Below are 19859 nucleotides of genomic sequence, written 5' to 3'. Positions count from 1 at the left end.
AGCTTCCCAGATTCCTTTCCCTCCTCCCCTCCCAGAAGCATCTCTCCTTCTCCCTTTCCAGTAGTAGCTGTCCCTTTTTTCCCCTGCCCAGCAGCTTCCCAGACTGATAGTGGTTTTCTCCCCTCCCAGCAGCTCTTCTTACTTCCCAGCACAGCGATTCACGAAGGCAGCCTCGGGTCCTTTGTTGGGTCGCGCCGCCTCTGAGGAAAGAGGAAGTTGCATCATCAGAGGCAGCCGCGACTCAGCAAAAGCCCCGAGGCTGCCTTCGTGAATCGCTGCGCTGGGAAGTAAAGGAGAGCTGCAGAGAGGGGAGAAAGCCACTGTCGGAGGCTCCCCAAGATCTCTCCGGCCCAGCGCACGCTTCCGATGCTGATCTTGCCGGTCCTGCGTGGACCGGCAGGAAATTCAAATGAGTCAATCTTGCCGGTCCTGCGCGGACCGGCAAAAATTTCCTGCGGACCGATACCGGTCCGCGGACCGGCGGTTGAAGAACTGTGATCTAAACGACAATATTTTTTAGCATACTTTGAATATAATTTACAGAATAGCTCCCACTCTGGGATAACAAAATGTTCCCAAATCATGTCTGTCTTAACACGCTCTATATGTCTATTGAGTGAAAAGGATCAGAAATGTCATTGACTTGATCATTAAAAACTATGGGCTCCTTTTACAAAGGTGCGCTAGTGTTTTTAGTGCACGCACTGGATTAGTGCACGCTACCCAAAAAACTACCGCCTGCTCAAGAGGAGGCGGTAGCAGCTAGCATGCAGGGCATTTTGGCGCACACTATTCCGCGCGTTAAGGCCCTAACGCACCTTTGTAAAAGGAGCCCTATAAGCGAATCTGTAACATCTATAACTTGATCCTTAAAAAATGTTTGTAACCCACTAATTTTATTTTTAAAGAATTCCGCCAATTTATTAGCAGATGGGATAGCTTCCTTTTTTGATCGTTTTTTTTTGAGTCAGTCTCAAACAACCCATGAACCAAATTAAAAAGCTCTTTATTATTAGTCTTTACATCTCCAATCTTGTCCCTATAATAAGTACTACATTTCTCTGTAATCATAGTTTTGTATTCCTTGAGTTTCAATCTCCAATTAATTCTATCTTCAATTTTGCCTGATTTAATCCAAATCTTCTCCACCCTTCTAGGTGCTTTTTTTTAATTCTAATAACTCTGCATCAAACCAAATATTATTTAATCTTTCCTTCCTACGCATTCTCTTCTGAGGTTGTTTCTCCACCGGTTAGAGGTTGTAAATTTAAAAGTCATCACCAACATCTTCTCTCGCATCAAGCAGCATTATGGGGTAAAGACCTGGAACAACTGCTCGTGCCTACTACTTATGTAGGCTTATGTGCCTACTACTTAAGTAGCCTACTTATGTAGGCTCGTGCCTACATACTACTATATAGGGAATTCAGGAAATGCCTAAAAACACATCTGTTCCTGAAGTACTTAGGTAACTGATCTATACAATCTTAGTCCTCAACAAATGATCTTTAGAACTGTTATTCACTAACTCTGAACTTTGTTTATTCCACTCGATCTGTAATACCTTTTAATCATTGTATGCCGCATAGAACTTCATGGTTCTGAGGTATATAAACTGTTGTTGTTGTTATTATTATTATTATTATTATTATTATTATATCATCTAAAATTTGGGTGCTAAAATTTGCCCAGTCAGATAAAAAAATTTCTTCTCCCTCTGTCACTTTCAATTCATAATATGACCAAAATTCTACATGATCTACCTTACCTCTTCCCATAGTATCAACCTTCTTATTCCTATGGCCCCTTTCATTATTTACTTTACCTAGTTTATTCTGCCATTTTACATAAAAATTACAGAAACAATGTTCAGACCAAACCGTGTCATTCCATGATACTTCGGTTAGATCAATTTTAATATTGGAATGTACTTTAGTAGAAAAGGTCACTAAATCCAGTTGATGACCCTTACAGTGTGTTTTTTTTCCTGTTGTGGTAATGTAAAATCCAAACTCTTTAAAAAAGAAAATAAATCATCAACATCTGTACTTGCCTGTGTCTTAAAACAGAAAGAAGGTCGAGGTAAGAACCTAATTTTCCCGTTATGCATCATATTAGTTCTGGTTTCTTTGTGTGCCATGCATTTAGTGCTAACTTCACAATCAATATCTTAAGCTGTGCATATATCAAAGAATGGACGAAATATCCTTACAGAATATTTTCAGTGTTAAAAGTGAAAATTGTTATTATAGTGCACTTTAAAATTTTTCTGAATGTTAACCACATTTCTGGGTACTTCTCAAACAGAGCTATACTTTTCATAAAGAGATTTCATGTAGGATGTTGCGAGCACATGTATAATTTGTGTGAATTTTCTTTTTTTTCCAGAGTCCTCGGGAATCTGGCAGGATGGGTATGAGAAGAAAGATGTCTGAAAATAGCCTTTCTTCAGAAGACTTGGATGGTAATCTAGGTAAATGGGATTTAAAGGGGAGGGGGAGCATTTGAGATAGTTGGCATCTGGGCTCCCAAAAAATTTACCCAAAAGGCAACGTTAGTGACTGTTATACAATCTCCCTTTATTCCGGGACCAGTGGGTTTAATGCATCTTTATCCACCAGGAACTGTTGAAAGCCTCAGATGATTGAAGTCTTAACTCCTCCCTCTGCTAGCATATCCTGAAGCATGCCCCAACCTGAAGGAGCTTATCTCTTCTGCTTGTGTTTTCTTTTGCTAGTTTTAAGTATTTCTTCAGTATTTCCTTCATGGGTTTGCCCTCATGTTGTGGAGGTTCCCTGCGGGGACATCCTTGCAGTAGGAGATTGCAGATTTATGGAGAACATTTGCTTCTGGGAGGTTCACTGCACTGCACTGCACTGCAGTAAGCCCGCTGGACAGCCTGCAGTTCAGATCGGGGCTCTGGGATTGGTAGCTAGCTCACCCCAGGTTCGTCTGCTAGTGAGTGTAGTGCAGGCTGAGCAGTGCTGTGGAGGTGTGACAGGGATCAGAGCCAGACTGCATGCTCCGCCAGGTGGATGCGTAACATATCTGAGGGTGGCGGAGGTCACCGGCTATGTTGGTCGGGCCAGAACTTGAAATCCAGCTTCCAGAGGCTTTAGATCTCCCTACATGCTGTTCCATTGCCTGCATTTTCTCCCATTCAGCACAATGGGACAGTTAACAGACTGATAACCTGTTTTAGCGATTTGGGGTTTTTTGGGGGTGGTTTCCCTGCATGCCCTACCCTTCCCCACCTCTAAAATCCCCAAATCTCTGTTTTTTTAGGGATTCCTGTTCCTTTCCCAGGCTATTTTATTGCAAAATTAACACCTATGATGGCCATCTTGGATTTTTCCTGTTTTGAATAAAACTATATTTTTTATAGTTAGGAGATTCATTTTTGCTCCAAACTTCACAGATGGCCTCCCCAGGTCGGGATGGGATGGATTCATGCCTTCTTTGCGGCAGATGGCTGTTGGATGTGAAGCCGTGTTCCATGTGCACTGCGGCCCGCAAGGGAGGTGAAGTTTGCACAGATGCAGTGCCTTCCACCTCCATGTAGACCCTCCTTGAGCTTTCTGCCCCAATTTCAGCAAAAATTGTGTCGGGGGCTCTCGTGAGAGCGCTGGTGGCTTATCAGTGAAACGCAAGCGTGGTTCCAAACAAGTCTTCCAAGCACACCAAGTCAGAGGCGCACAGGGTAGCTCTCGCCACAGATTTTTGTTCCCAGAATTTGTGAAAATGCTCTATCAGGCATACTTAAGAAATCCATGCCTGTGGTCATTCCACCGACATCTGGGCTGTCGGTGGGTTCTACGCATCCACGCAGCTCGAGTTTTTTGCTTGGTTCCCCAGCGATGACCCTGGAGTTAAAAAGGGTGATGCTCACGATTGTGTCAGGCACTCTCTCAATCCCTCTGCTTTCGCAGGGAAGTTCGGCGGTGTCCACAGATGTGGCAAATTTGGTGGAGCTCTGCGATCAGATCCGTGTGGGTCCCGGGACCTGGCTAACGATCCCACAGTATGCAGGTTCTTCAAACCTGCTTGTCTGGAGGACCTCATCACAGAATAGAAGATGACGGAGGAAAAGGGCTACAGCCCATCAAGTCTGCCCACTCTGCTTACCCACCCCCTGTCTATGCCCTAATTACCCAATTTCCTTATCTTGACCCTCTTAGGGATACCCATGTGGGATCCCTAAGAGGGTCAAGATAAGGAAATTGGGTCATTAGGGCATAGACAGGGGGTGGGTAAGCAGAGTGGGCAGACTTGATGGGCTATAGCCCTTTTCTGCCGTCATCTTCTATGTTTCTATGTAATATCTGCAGGAATTAAAACTGCAGCCAGATCAGCCGGTCCAGGAGGAATGTTCTCTCATGAGTGATCAGCGGCTGTTAACTGCTTCCTTTCCTAATAACTCTCCTGTTGGAGATTTGAAATAACCCGAAGTGTCTTCTGAAATGCGCTCGGGCCATGGCAAGGCTTTATCCCATGGCGGTCTGTTTTACCAAGCGCATTGCTTCTCCAAAGGTGGATTCAGCTGTGGCTCAGGTCACCAAGCGTTCTTCTTTCCCTTCTGATGGAGGAGTGGTCCTAAAGGATATTCAGGACAGGTGTGTGGATTTCATCCTTAAACACCTTTTTTATTTGGCTGCGGCCAGTGTCAAGGCGGTGAAAGCCTCCTCCTTCGTTGCATGGGCATGCCACTCCAAACTACGCCATGACTGACACAGTGATGTTGCATGATTTGGACTTTCTCATCTCCGGGCCGGGGTGGATTATATGGCTGATGCCTTATATATTCACTACCAAAAAACCCCCCAAAAAACTACATTAGCAGTGCTTACAGTGTTAGTTATCCAGCTTCACCATCTGTTGCATGGTCATGCAGGAATGTACGTAGTTTGTGAATCCAGTAGATCAAGTGTGATAGTGTCTGCGGAATTGTACTAATTGTGAGTCACAGGGGGTGATGTATATTAAGTGCCCTTGTGAGAAGCTTTATGTTGGCCAAATGTCCCGTGCTTTTTAAAACATGGTTGATTGAACACAGATGCTGTCTGTCCAGAGAAAGACTGGAAGCTCCGTTAGTGCAACATTTATAAAGATTATCACCATTTGTTCCTGGACCTACGCTGCTGGATTTTGGGTTTGTCCTGTACGAGGAGGGGATTTTAAACAGCTGTTACAACAAAAACTGTTATAACAAAGAGCAAAGATGGCTTTTTCATTTGTAGACTTGTGAGCCTATGGGGTTGAATGGCTGTATTGAATGGAGATCTTTCTTTTAATTAATGATTTTGTATGCTTGAATTAATGAACTGGTTTTCAGGCATATCCTAACGAGATGACATAGTAGATCTTTAAATTTATGTAACGTCATCACGTTGTTTCGAGATGACGTCATAGGACTTAAGCCAGAAAGAACGCTCGGAGGATATTTTGCAACAGATGGTGAAGCTGAATAATTAACGCTCTAAGCACTGCTAATGTAGTGTTTTGGGGGTTTTTTATTTGTTTGTTTTTTGGGGATAAATGATAATGAATATATCAAAGAGTATTGATGCCTTATATGACATATTGAAAGTTTTTGCCAAGCCAGGTGCTTATTCATTGTCCGCCTGGAGGATACTGTGGATCAGGCAGTGGTCTGGGGACTCCTCCTTTAAGACCAGCTTAAGCAAGGGACAGCTTCTGTTCAGACAGGGTCTGGATGACCTCATGGCAAGTGTACAAGACTGCAAGCCAAAGGCTTTGCCTGGGAACAGGTTACGCCCCACCAGGAGTTCTAATTTTTGTCCATTTTGACGTCCTCACAGTACGTTGGTCCTCCCTCCTCAGAGGTATCCTTTGTCCTCCAAGCTCCGTTTTGGGAAGTCTGGCCATCAGCAGTCCTCAGACATCCAGCAAACCCCCCCCTAAGAAAACAGTTCTAACTCCAGCCGCCGGCCCCTCTCTTGCACATCTGGGTCGGCTGTCTGCTTTCCTGGCAGAATGGGAGGCCGTCATATCTGACTGCTGGGTCTTGGAGATACTCTGAGAAGGGCTCAAATTGAAGTTTCTCCATCCTTAAGGTGCTCGGGCCACTGCTTTTTAATATATTTATAAATGATCTAGAAACAGGGACGAAGTGTGAGATAATAAAATTTAGTGGAGCTCGGACTAAAGAGGACTACGCAGAATTGCAAAGAGACTTGAATAAACTAGGGGAATGGGCGACGAGATGGCAGATGAAATTCAACGTTAAGAAAAGTAAAGTACTACATGTGGGAAGCAGAAACCCGAGGTACAGCTATATGATGGGAGGGATGTTATTGAATGAGAGTACCCAAGAAAGGGACTTGGGGGTAGTGGTGGACATGACAATGAAACCGATAGCACAGTGCACAGCGGCCGCTAAGAGAGCAAATAGATATGCTAGGTATAATCAAGAAGGGTATTATTACCAGAATGAAAGAAGTTATCCTGCCGTTGTATCTGGCGATGGGCGGCCGCATCTGGAGTACTGTGTCCAATATCGGTCGCCGTACCTTAAGAAGGATATGGCGTTACTCGAGAGGGTTCAGAGGAGAGCAACTCGTCTGATAAAAGGTATGAAAAATCTTTCATATGCTGAGAGATTGGAGAAACTGGGACTCTTCCCTGGAGAAGAGGAGGCTTAGAGGGGATATGATAGAGACTTATAAGATCATGAAAGGCATAGAGAGAGTGGAGAGGGACAGATTCTTTAAACTTTTGAAAAATAAAAGAACAAGAGGGCATTCGGAAAAGTTGAAAGGGAACAGATTCAAAACGAATGCTAGGAAGTTCTTCTTTACCCAATGTGTGGTGGACACCTGGAATGCGCTTCCAGAGGGCGTAATAGGGCAGCGTACGGTACTGGGGTTCAAGAAAGGATTGGACAATTTCCTGCTGGAAAAGGGGATAGAAGGGTATAGATAGAGGATTACTGCACAGGTCCTGGGCCTGTTGGGCTGCCGCATGTGCAGACTGCTGGGCACGATGGACCTCAGGCCTGACCCAGCGGAGGCATTGCTTATGTTCTCTATGAGTACTTTCTAGATTCCCCTGCAGGCCGCACCAAAAAGGCGCTTCGGGTGCAGACCACGTTCTACAGACTGTTGGATATTGCTGCAATTGAGCCCGTGCCAGAGGGTGACTTGGGCTCTGGGAGATAACTTCATATACTTCATCGTCCCAAAGAAAGGCTCCAAAGATTGGAGACCGATCCTGGATCTCAAAGCGGTCAAGACACATCTGCAGGAAGACGATGTGTTCCATCATTGCTTCAGTGGCACCAGGGTAGTTTCTGGCCTCCCTGGATCTCATGGACCCTGGAGAGTGGTCTCTCTCCTGGAGAGCATTCGAGTGCATAGTGTACCGATGGGAGACACCAGCATTCGACCTCATGGTGACTGCAGCAAACAAGAAGGCCGATTGGTTTTACAGTCATCGAGAGGCCGGCAGTAATGGCCTGGACGCTCTGGTGCAGTCCTAGCTGCAGGAGGGTCTTCTTTAAGCCTTCCCTCTTTGGTCCATGATAAGGCATCTGCTGCATCACATAGCAGAGCACCTGGGGGCCAGTGATCTTGGTGGCTCCCGATTGGCCGAGGCGACCATGGTATGCCGACCTGGTGCGGCTATGGCAGAGCCAGGGGCTGCAGTTGCCCTGTCACCCTTGTCTCCTCACACAGGGGCTGATCGTTCTGCAGGACCTGGACCACTTTGGTCTTACAGCATGGCTGTTGAGCGCGCGGCCTTGATGGCTTGGGGCTATTAGCTACGTTGTTTCACAGCATGCAAGTCCACGTGGTGGCCTATTTGAAAGCTTGGTGGTGCTACCAGACTTGGTGTACCAGCCGTCAAGAGGCTCCTTTTCCCTCAATTCCTCGGGTACTGGAGTTTCTGCAGGATGGCCTGAAAAAGGGCCTTACAGTGGTTCCCTATGGGTTCAAATTGCAGGCCTGTCCTGCCTGAACTCTCTTGCCTTGAGGGGGTTCTTGGTGGTTCCTCCAGACGTAATCCGTTTTCTACGGGGCGCAGTTCATCTGAGGTCTCCTTTGCGCCTCCCTTTTCCAACATGAAATCTGAATCTGGTTCTCCGTTCCCTGGCTCGCCTGCCTTATGAGTCTCTGGAGAACTATCAAAACGGTTTTCCTTGGGGCTGGCATGTCGGTTCGGAGAGTTTCGGAGCTCCAAGCTCCTTCTTGTCGGGATCCTTTCTTGTGTATTACGGATACTGCGGTGCTCTTGCAAGCGGATCCTTCCTTTTGAAAGTGGTTTCTGTCTTACATGTGAATCAGGAAGTTCGACGTCCAGCATTTTTTCCTTCTGGTTCAAAGGCCCAGGACCGGGTGCTGTGGTCCCTGAATGTGTGTAAGCTTTTGCTGCGGTATTTGGAGGTCACATACGAGTTATGTGTCTCAGACCACCTGTTTGTCCTGGTGGTTCCTGCCAGCAAGGGCAAGCCTGCCTCTAAGGCTACTGTTTTGAGATGGATTTGAGCAGCTATTTCTGCAGCTTATGTAGCAGCAGGAAAGAAGCCCCCCCTCAGGCTGATTCTACCAGAGGGGTTTCCTCCTGGGCCGAGTCTTCAGCGGTGTCTCCAGATGAGATTTGAAGGGCTGCTATATGGTGGTCCTTACACACCTTCACAAAGTTTTGCAGGATGCTGCTTTTGGTGCCACGGTGTTGGCAGCGATGTTTTCAGGACTGCTCTGTTACGTCCCACTGGTCCCGGAATAAAGGGGGATTGTACAAGAACGAAAGATTAGGTTCTTATCTTTGCTAATCTTCTTTCTTGTAAATCCTCTCTTTATTCCGAGAACCTGCCCTAGGTATGCCCGATTCGCTAATCATTTGCCTTGAAGAACTGGTAAGCTGGATTTTAAGTTTTGGACAAGCCTTAATAAGAGTTCCATATGACTGGATCTAGCACTGAATTTGTAGGGGGGGGGCACTACTGGTTTAACACCCCCTCTTTACAATGCAGGCTGGGTCTCCCTATAGCACTGTTTTTGTCGTTCAGGTTTCTAATGTTTCATAACCTGTTTTCTAGTTTTGATTGTTGATGTTTTGCATATGTTAATATGAGCAGAATTTATTTGTTTGGAGGGGAGTTTCCTATTTCCCTCTCTCTAGATTTTTAGCTTAAATAGATGCTCCTGACTGCTTAAAGACTGACTGGGATCCAAAGGGCATGCTCCAGAATATGCTAGCAGAGAGAGGAGTTACGACTTCAATCATCTGAGGCTTTCTACAGTGCCTGGCGGCTAAGGATGCATAAAACCCACTGGTCCTGGAATAAAGGGAGGATTTTCAAGAAAGAAGATTAGCAAAGGTAAGAACCTAATCTTTTGTTATCCTTGGACAAGCAGGCAGCAAATTATCACAGATAGGTGACATCATCCACAAAGCCTGTACCGACATGCGATGAAGCTAAGTAGTAGATTTAAAACAAATTGGAGAGAATATTTCTTCACACAACAAGTAATTAAACTCTGGAATTCTTTGCCAGAGAATTTGGTGAGATCAGTTAGTTTAGCAGGGTTTAAAAAAGGTTTGAATAATTTCCTAAAAGAGAAGTCCATAGGCCATTATTGAGATGGCTTGGGGAAATCCACTGCAGCATGGAATCTGTTTTGCTACTTGGTATCTAGCCAGGTGCTTGGGACCTGGGTTGGCCACTGTTGGAAACAGGATACTTAGCTCGGATGGACCTTTCGTCTGCCTAGTACAGTGGTTGGCAAACTGCAGCTCTTTAGCCACTTGAGTGTGGCTCTGCCAGTAGCCAAAATTTTCCTGCACAGAAGGGCCCCAACACAGCAGCTGTTTTCACAAGCTGCCAGTGGCTGCGCCAAAGTTTCCCTCTGCCGCAACTTCCCGTTTCTGACAGGGCAGATCGCCGCAGAGGGAAAGTTTTGGGGTAGCCGCCGGCAGTTTATGAGAACGGCTTCATCAGAGCCGGATTAAAGGATAGGGCCCAAAATGGTCAGGGGGGCCCACCGGTGCAGTGCTTTAGGGCCATTTGGGCATCTCCCTCACTCTTGCTGGATTCGCAGCAGTCATTGCCCGCCCCCCCCTTGTGTCATCATCCCGGGCCCTCCTACCGCGAAAAGACCGACAAACCTCCCTCCAGCACTCATCTACAGCCGCAGCACTCTAAACAAGCTGCTTTGCAGTTCATGGCTTTCTGCTGGTGATTCCCTCTGCAGCGTCATTGCAGCATTTTTCACCACTGCCCACTAGCTCCATAGCCATTTCTCCTATCACCCCTCTCCAACACAATGGCACAGTCCTCCCCCTTGCATCTCCTTCAATTTGTCCCTCTCCACCACCATATCCAATATATCTCTCTCTTACTCTCTCTCACTCTCCCAACAATTCTCCCTTTCTCTCCCTCCCCCGAAGCTGGCCTGTCTGTCTGACCACCCGCCACACCACTTCCTAAGCCGTCCCTGTTACTTTGTCGGAGCCGGACTCGATGCATCCTCTCCCAGCAGCAACTCCGTGCAGGGATGGCATGTGCAGCCATTCACATGCACATGGCTTTTCTCACAATCTTTTCCTCTGACATCAATTCTGACATCAGAGAGAAGGTTGTGGGTCAATTATGCATCCTATGAGTCACTGCCTAAGTCCCTGCAAGAAGTGCTGCTGGGGGAGGAGGGAGCCAGTCTGGCTCCAGTGAAGTGACAGGATTGGCTTTGGGGGTGGGGGGGTGCGGCGGGATGGATCCCCGGCAGTGGCTTCAGCAGCGGTTGGGCAGGGAGGAATCCCCGGCAGCCAGGCTGCTTATGCCCAACAAGCGGCCTGCAAGAAACAATGGCTTAAAGAACAAAAATAAGAGAATGAGCGTGCATGATTGCTTGAAAGTATTTGTACTGTTTAAAGTAAAAAATGTACAAAATGAAACAGACTTCTGGAGATCAATGGCTACACAATAAAACTCTCAGGCAGATGCAATTGTAAAAGTAATTACCGTGAAATTGTGAAAGGGAAAATGATGAAAGCTGACTTACCGGTCTGAAAACAATACAGGGTAGGTGTCTCAGGAAGTAATTAAAGCAAAAAAGACGCTGCAGAAAAGCGGGAATAAAAAGGCACTGAATGATGATGTCATTAGAGTGTAATCCCTGCCTATTGATGTGTGTATGTGGAAACTAATTGAGCTGACACTGTGGGGAAAGAGTGGACTGCAGTGGGAAAACTGATGAATCAAATGTGAATAATGCAGACTAAAGTACTATACTAAACTTGAAAAATAAGAAATACATCGGTGAAATAGTGTGATGTGTGAAAAGAGATAAAGTGGAGATGGATGGATGTGTTGCAAAATGATGTAATGGGACAAAATGGTATGTCATGTGAAATGTTCACAGCAGACAGGAATGAAGTTACACATGTAGGGGAATTCACGTATATAATAAAGTTGTCTTTGTACTTGGTGTACTTGTGTCTTGCTTTTGGTAATTTTAATACATTCCATCACTTTCAAGCGATCAAGTTGGTTCTTTTTTGTATTCTCGGTTGTTCACGTACTATTTTTGTAACTTCACCATTATGTTCTCTTAGTTAGCCCCGATTTCTGCATGAATGTTATTGCTTTGGAACATGTTCACAGATGTCCATTTCACTATCACCCAAAATTGTTTTGTTTCTCTTTCACCACCTCGCTCATTCACGATGTTCCCAGTTGTCGCCGCGTTTGCTAGAGGCCCTTTTCCTTTAGACCATGTACTGTATTATGAATATTCTCTGTCTTTCTTGATGTTCACAGAGTATGAGAAATGCACATGCATATCCTTAGTCGAGGTATCGCGCTTATTTTATTGTATTTTATTGCCATTGGCATGTCCCCTTATACGATCACTTCTCCAGAGCGACTTCTTGTTTAATTTCATGCTCTTTTTACAAGGATTTTGAAACCAGCACGTGGGGTCCTAAAAAGTGTGAACAGATGTATTAGAATTTGAATAAATGTGACTAATAGTGAGATGAAAGGAATAGATGAAAAATAATTTGTGAGAGACCACTATGTGTGGATGGTGTAATCCAGGGGTGCCCAACACGTCGATCGCGATCGACCGGTAGCTCAGGAAGGCAACGTGAGTCGATCGCAGAGCCCATCCCGGGCTCTGTGATAGACTCGTGTTGCCGTCCCGATCTACCGGGCCTATCAGCCTTCCTCTCCCCGACGTCAAAGACGCCGACGCCGGGCATTAGGCTGTTTTTGTCATTTCGGGGGGGGGGGGGGAAGGGCGCGGTGGCGTGGCAGCAGCAGCAACAGCCTGAAAAAGAAATCATCCTGACCTGGGTCGGTGTCATACTCCGGAACTTCTACCTCTTCCAGCAGCCCTCTCCCTTCTACCTGCTTCCGGCCACACCCCATGCTCCGCGGCTCTCTTCGGCAACTCAGCAGCAGCGATCGACACAAGCTTCTGACGTCGGGGCCTACCCTCTGCGAGTCCCGCTTGTTTCAACTTCCTTTTTCCACAAAGGCGGGACTCGTAGAGGGAAGGCCTCGATGTCGGCAGCTTGTCTTGATCACCGCTGCTGACGAGTTGCTTAAGAGAGCCGCGGAGCAGGGGGGCTTTGCCAGGTGCAGGTAGAAGGGAGAGGGCCAGATGCAGGACTCGTGGGTGAGGGAGCAGAAGAGAGAGCGAAAGAGAGAGGGGAGGGAAACAAAAGGAAATATTTCATGCTGGGCCGGAGTGGAGGGAGGGTGGAAAGATTCTGGCTACAGGGTGCATTAACAAAAGAAAAGGGGGGAAAGCTGAAAATGGAGATAGTGACACAAAGAAGAGAAAGAGTAAGCAGGATCTACTGAATAAGGATAGAGATACAGAGGGGACATGAAGAGGAGGTGAAATAGAGACATAGAAGTAATGCTGACAAAGTGTGTGGGGGGGGGAGATAAAGACATTGAAAGGGCAAATGGTGAACATGGGGTAAAGACAAGGACAGAGACAAATGAAGATTCTGAAAAAGTGGTGAGATAGGGATATAGGTGAGATGGACACAAAGAAGGGTGATGCTGGAAAATAGGTGGAATGGTAATTCTGACAGACACAGAAGGGAAATGCTGGATCAAGGAGAGATGGGGCTCAGGCTGGATGGAATGAGGAGAAATGCCTTGTTGGCCCGGAACTTCCTCTCCTACGTCAGAATTGACGTCAGGGAGCGGAATGCTGGTCAGCGTGACGCTTCTGCAGGGAAAGCTTGGGACAGCGGTGGCCCGAGGGTTGTTCCCCGATGGCGGTGGCAGCAAACCGAGTGGCTTGGGGGAGAGCACGGAGAAAGAAAGAAAGGGGGCAGACAGGGAGACAGAAAGAAGGGGGAACAGGGAGACAGAAAGAAAAAGTTGGGGGAGAGAATGAGGTCTGGAGGAGAGGAAACATACAGGAGGCTGAAAGAAAGGAAGAAAGATTGGATGCACAGTCAGAAGAAGAAAGTTCAACCAGAGACTCATGAAATCACCAAACAGCAAAGGTAGGAAAAATGATTTTATTTTCAATTTAGTGATCAAAATGTGTTGGTTTTGAGAATTTATATCTGCTGTCTATATTTTGCACTATGGCTTACTAAACCACAATAGTGTTTTTTAGCGCAGGGAGCCTATGAGCATTGAGAGCAGCACGAGGCATTCAGCGTAACTCCCAGTGCTAAAACCTACTATTGTGGTTTAGTAAAAAGGGAGGGGGTGTATTTGTCTATTTTGTTACTGAGGTGACATTGCATAGAGTCATCTGCCGTGACCTCTTTGAAAAAACCCGGAATATGAATAATTAACATTTTCTCTGCCTTTCAGTGTGCTTTGTGTTTTTTTTTTTTTAATTTTATTGTTGGTAGATCATTTTGACTTAGTCATTATAAAAGTAGCTCGCAAGCCCATAAAGTGTGGGCACCCCTGGTGTAATCCATACTCAATGAAGAAGAGTCATTACCAAAAGACAATACAGACTAGTATCCTTTTATACTAAGAACGTGAAAGTATGAAAATGAAAAGCACAATTAAAGGAAGCCCAGATCAGCATCCATTACAGAGCAAATGAGTGAGTAAATAGCAGCTCATGGAATACTGAAAATAAGGAAAATAAAGTAAAACTGACATTTTGTGGTAAAACACTGGAAAACAATCCCGCTACTTGAGGAACACACAAAAGTACAAATAATCATTTCCCTCTTTCAAGGGAATTAAATCAGCTGGGAAACTTTCAGTCCTATGCTTTCAAGTTGGTAGAGATTTGGAATGGACTTCCTGGTTCTATTAGTATGATAGACCAATTTCAATGGTGTGTGTGGTTTTTTTTTTTTAATTCTTTATTAATTTTCAAAACTTCAACAGTGCAATACAACGTATAAAGATACAACAAAAGCACATTCAACTTTCACATGTTTATAATCAACCATTTTCTCCCACCCACCCATCCAATAATCATTCAATAAAACACAACATAAGAAGTGCCATCTCCAGAACAGACCCTAGGTCCATCAAGTCCAGTGAACCGCATATGCGGAGGCCCCGCCAGGTGTACCCTGGCATAGTATTAGTCACCATATCACTGTAAGCTTCTCATAAGAGATGTGCATCAAGCTTACCCTTACCTTAAGTCACTCATAAGGAGATGTATATCTAATTTACTCTTAAACCTTAGAACTATGGATTCCGCACTTACCTCTTCTGGGAGAGCATTCCAGGTTTCTACCACTCGTTGCGTGAAGCAGAACTTACTGATATTTGTCCTGAACTTGTCCCCCCTTAGCTTTAGTCCATGTCCTCTTGTCCGTGTCACATTGGACATTGTAAATAGTTTTTTATCCTGCTCTATTTGGTCGAATCCTTTCAGTATTTTGAAAGTCTCGATCATATTCCCTTGCAGTCTCTTCTTCTCAAGGGAGAACAATCCCAGTCTCTTAAGTCGTTCCTCATATTCCAAGTTCTCCATGCCCTTTATTAGCTTAGTTGCTCGTCTCTGCACCTTCTCGAGTACTTTTAAATCCTTCTTTAGGTATGGAGACCAATTTTGGACGCAGTATTCCAAGTGTGGTCTGACCATCGCCCTATAAAGTGGTAGTATTACTTTCTCCGATCTACTCGTGATTCCCTTCTTTATCATACCTAACATTCTATTTGCGTTCTTCGCTGCCGCTGCGCATTGCACCAACGGCTTCAGGATCCTATCGATTAATACGCCCAGGTCCCTTTCCTGTTCGGTTTTTCCCAGAGTTGCACCTGACATACTGTACTTGTGTTCCTTATTTTTTCTGCCTAAATGCATGACTTTGCATTTTTCCACATTAAACTTCATCTGCCATTTATCTGCCCAATTTTCCAATTAGCTCAAGTCGCTCTGGAGTTCCTTGCTGTCCTTCTGCGATTTGATTGCCCGGCATAGCTTTGTATCATCTGCGAACTTGATGATCTCACTAGATGTTCCATCCTCTAGGTCATTTATGAAGATATTGAATAAGATGGGCCCAAGTACCGAGCCCTGGGGCACACCTCTAGTCACAGTATCCCAGTCTGAGAATTTCCCATTTATGTCCACTCTCTGCCTTCTGTTCTCCAGCCATTTGCCTATCCATCTTAGTATGTCTTCTTCTATTCCATAGTCTTGCAGTTTCCTGAGGAGTCTTACATGTGGAACCTTGTCTAACGCTTTCTGAAAATCCAAGTATATAATATCCACCGGTTCTCCATTATCAATTTGTCTGTTCACTGTCTCAAAAAATTGAAGTAGGTTCGTCAAACATAACTTCCCCTTCCTGAATCCATGTTGGCTGGCTCTCATCAGGTCGTGTGTGTCTAAGTGCCAGGTTATGCTATCCTTGATCAGCGCCTCAACCATCTTCCCAGGGACTTAAGTGAGACTCACAGGTCTATAGTTGCCCGGTACTCCTCTTGATCCTTTTTTAAATATTGGAGTGACGTTTGCTATCTTCCAGTCGTCCGGTATCTGTCCTGTTTTGATTGACAGGCTGGCAAGTTTTTGCAATAGTTAACTGATTTCCACTTTTAGCTCTTTCAAGACTCTCGGATGAATTCTGTCTGGTCCAGGAGATTTGTCACTTTTGAGTTTGTCAATCTGGTGGTAAATCTGGTCCAAGTCCACTTCTACTGTGGTAAGGCTGTCATCTGTTGCTCCTTTGAACACTTTCACTGCTTCTGGAATTGTTGCAGTGTCTTCCTTTGTAAAGACAGATGCAAAGAAGGAATTTAGTCTGTCTGCGATTTGTTTGTCATCCTTGATGTACCCTTTCCTTTCCTGGTTGTGCAGTGGCCCCACCGCCTCTTTTGCGGGTTTTCTCCCTTTCATGTACCTGAAGAAGGGCTTGAAGTTTTTGGCCTCCTGCGCTATTTTCTCCTCATAATCCTTTTTGGCACCCCTCACCGCCCTGTGACACTTCTTCTGATCAACAAGTTTTTGTCTCAGTCTCCACCTGCTGGTCATAGTGAGGTATAATACCCATTCATAAGGACTATACTGGTCTACAAGCTAACAGAAAGAAAATTAGCAGGTATGAACCTAATTTCTTCTTACTTACTGTAACAGGTGTTGTCTGGGGACAGCAGGCAGATATTCTCACATCCCGCCCACCTTCCCTAGTTGGCTTCTTCACTTGGGTATAGAACTGATGACCTCACGAGTTGGCGTCAGGTGGGAAGGTACTTGTGCATGCATGGTTTGGGCAGTCTCAAAGCTTTCTAAAGCTTTAAGGGCTAGATTCACTAAAGTCCACAAATCGATCTAATTCGTGTCCTGTCCAATTCGTGTCCTATCCGTTTCCGAGTCATTCTGGCCGATTGATTCAGTAAAGCTTGTCCATGCAAATGATCAAATCGTAAACACGCCCCCATTCACGCACACGTCTTGCTGTAACATCGATTGACGCATGTGCGCACTGTATCCTTGTTGGTTTTGAAGCACATAACGCATGCGCTAGCTCTTTAGGACTTTACTGTGTAGAAATGGGGCGGGGTTTAATTGCTGATGTCATTGGTAGGCTCCGAATGTGCCTACCACAAAGCATTGTTGTCGTAAAAAAATGCAATATAAGAACTGTAGTTTTTACCAACCTCTCCTCAGCATACTCGTGTTCCAAAAGAAGCAGATAGCGTAGCCGACAAGCGCCGTCCATTTCTCTTAGGAAAAGAACTGTTAAGTTGCTAGAAGGCACAACAGTTAACAGCAGTTGAATGCGCTGGGATCACACACTGTTATATACAGCCTATGAATCCCAGGAGGCTATGCGGCTCTTTATGCTGTGAAGCACGAAGCAACCAAAGGCGACCCCGTGACGTCAGATGCACGCGACAATCTAGCTGGAAGGAAGGGGGGGGCGGGATAGCTGGCCCTTAAAAGTTATTTTTGATTTTTTTAAATTTAGCATTAATATATGAAATGTACATTGCGCAAGGAGAGCACGGGGTTAATCTGCGATTTTCTCGCCATGTGCATTACAAATCCGAGATTCACTCCCACGCTTGCTATGCGCATTCCAAAAAATCAAAAAAATATTTCTAACGCTTATGTACATGAAAGTTTACATATATTTAAAGTTTAAATATATTAGATTTTTTGCGGGGTAGATATATATTTTTAATGGGGTTCTTAACATGCACGCGGCAGTTGCTAGGCAGGAATAGTCGGCGAGGATGTAAAGCAACTGGTCCTCAGTCATAAAATCTTTTTGGATTGGAAAGGCCAGTCGGTTTGGACGAAATGGTTTCATGAATCGATGCCTTAAGAAATTTACATGCCTTTAGAAATTTACATGCCTTTTTACTCATTTGCATGCATAGATCGGATCGGGTGCGGATGGGGTCTGGAGGAAGGTTAGTGAATCGAGCCGTTGTCGGAAAGTGATTGCTAACCGATTGGTACATGATCGGTTTGCTTAGTGAATCTAGCCCAATGTGACAGTACACTTTAGTACTGTCCGTACCGGGCTCCATGGATGATGTCGCCCGTCTGTGAAAATATCTGCCTGTTGTCCCTGGATAACACCTGTTATGGTAAGTAACTGTGCTTTAAGGATCTGTCTGAAAATATGAATATAAGGTAATAACCTTTTTATATTGAACTAATTTAATTTTTTGACTAACTTTTGGGTGCAAAAATCATTCATCAGGTCAAGGCAGAGTAAAACATGGCAATAATGAGAATATATAAGTGAATTATAAAGCGAGGTAATATAGGGATTGATATCCTATCAGATCAAATAATTAACTTCTTAGTAATAAGAGTTCCTGGTGCACATTCAGTTGTAACAATCATTCCTGTGAGGGAGTTATGTTTTTGCTGCTTGGCAAAGGGATTAATTGCTTCCTTTCACTAAGTTTTGCTGTATTTTCCCCAGATCACATCTCCTCCAGTTCACCAGGATCTAGCCCCAGCAAGATAACAAGCCAGAGAAGCTTCGACATTCCTCACATGCTTGAGACACCAGTGAAGGATAGAATGGCCAAATACCAGGCTGCTGTGTCCAAGCAAGGGAGACAACTCTCTCAGGCAGTAAGCATCTTACTTTTCCATCTGTGTTGTGAAGTGGAATGAGTTGGACGGGAAAGGGAGCCAAGATTCTATGACTGGCACAGTAAGGCGGTCCAAAGAAATTTAACACATTTCGTTTGTCCACAAGGCTAATTTTATTCCTTTATATAAAGATGAAAAGCACACAAAATTTTACTTCAACAGTTTAGGGGTCGTCCCACCTTACTGTTTTTCAAAAGTACCGCTCAGGTTAACAGTATATTGTAATTCTTGTGCACTCAGCAAATAATCAACATGTCTATAACATAAGAGCCATCTTTGATGCAGAAGGAAACTTTTTGGTGGCTGGCCACTAGCCGAAGAACAAATTGCTTTTGTTTTTCATCTTTTGTCAAAGTATTGTTGTATTTTTCAATGAGACTTATCCCTCATTCTGCTGCATCATTAATAGTTTAGATAACAGATTCCAGAATTCACCTGGTGCCTCTGATGCAATCACCAACCTCAACATCTCCATTTGGAAACAAGTATGTTGAGGGCCACATTCACAGTTTTGAGGTCTAGAATCAGCTGCCAGTCTTCTGAGTCTCTCTTGAGCACTATGAAGTCTTCATCTGACAAGGAGTGACAAGGGCTCTATGGCTTCCAGATCCGGCAGCTTTTGCACTGTTGCTCAGACTTTGGCTGCATTTTTTCTTCTTCATTTCTTTTCTGGCCTCCCAGCTGGAGAATCTAGAAAAAAGGTCCAGGAGGGGACAAAAGACATAATGTCCAGTACCCAGAGATCTGTGGTGATCTCTGCCCATGCTCCCCAATAGGCCAATTACCTCCTTCCTTTGCTGGAGGCTCAGCTGACAGCTTGGCATCAAAACTGCTTGTTGGGAAATGTTAGAGTGGGATCTTGAAGATTGGGGGTGCCTGGCTCCTCCAAAACTTTTTGTCTAGGATCATGAAAAGATCTCTGGTCCAAAAGCTCTCCTGAGAACTGGTGATATCATCTGGAGGTCCAAAAAGTACCGCAATCTGATCCTCTAAGGGCTCGAGGTCTGCTGTCCGGTAAAGACTTCCACTTGCGACCCTGCACACTGGTCATAAGATCGTCCAGACCTTTTACACAAGGTCACCTTGGAGGAGAAATGCACTGCCCAGTGTCTGATCTATAGCATCCTACGAGAAGAAATAGAATAAGAAAACATTTTGCTTACGACTCTGAAAAGATCAATACAGAGCATCAGCTATATAATCCACTCCAGATATTAAAAATTTGTTATCCCTTCCAGCAATTGTCTCCAGATCTTGGCGCAACTTAGAGTGGCAAGTCTGGGTAGCAAAAGGTGCCACTGCAGCTGCTTTTAAACCTGA

General features: G+C 45.0%; 1 protein-coding gene across 1 annotated transcript in view; it reads left to right on the top strand.

The window, feature by feature from the left end:
- Nucleotides 1–19859, top strand: part of LIMA1 (LIM domain and actin binding 1) — a 198674-nt gene that overhangs the window by 88573 nt on the left and 90242 nt on the right. The window contains 2 exon segments of the mRNA XM_033939149.1: nt 2389–2473; nt 18364–18518. Of these exon segments, the coding sequence (XP_033795040.1) occupies nt 2389–2473; nt 18364–18518 (240 nt within the window).

Source organism: Geotrypetes seraphini, chromosome 3 (assembly GCF_902459505.1).
Source record: "Geotrypetes seraphini chromosome 3, aGeoSer1.1, whole genome shotgun sequence".
NCBI lineage: Eukaryota > Metazoa > Chordata > Amphibia > Gymnophiona > Dermophiidae > Geotrypetes > Geotrypetes seraphini.
This window is presented reverse-complemented; position numbering and strand designations above follow the sequence as displayed.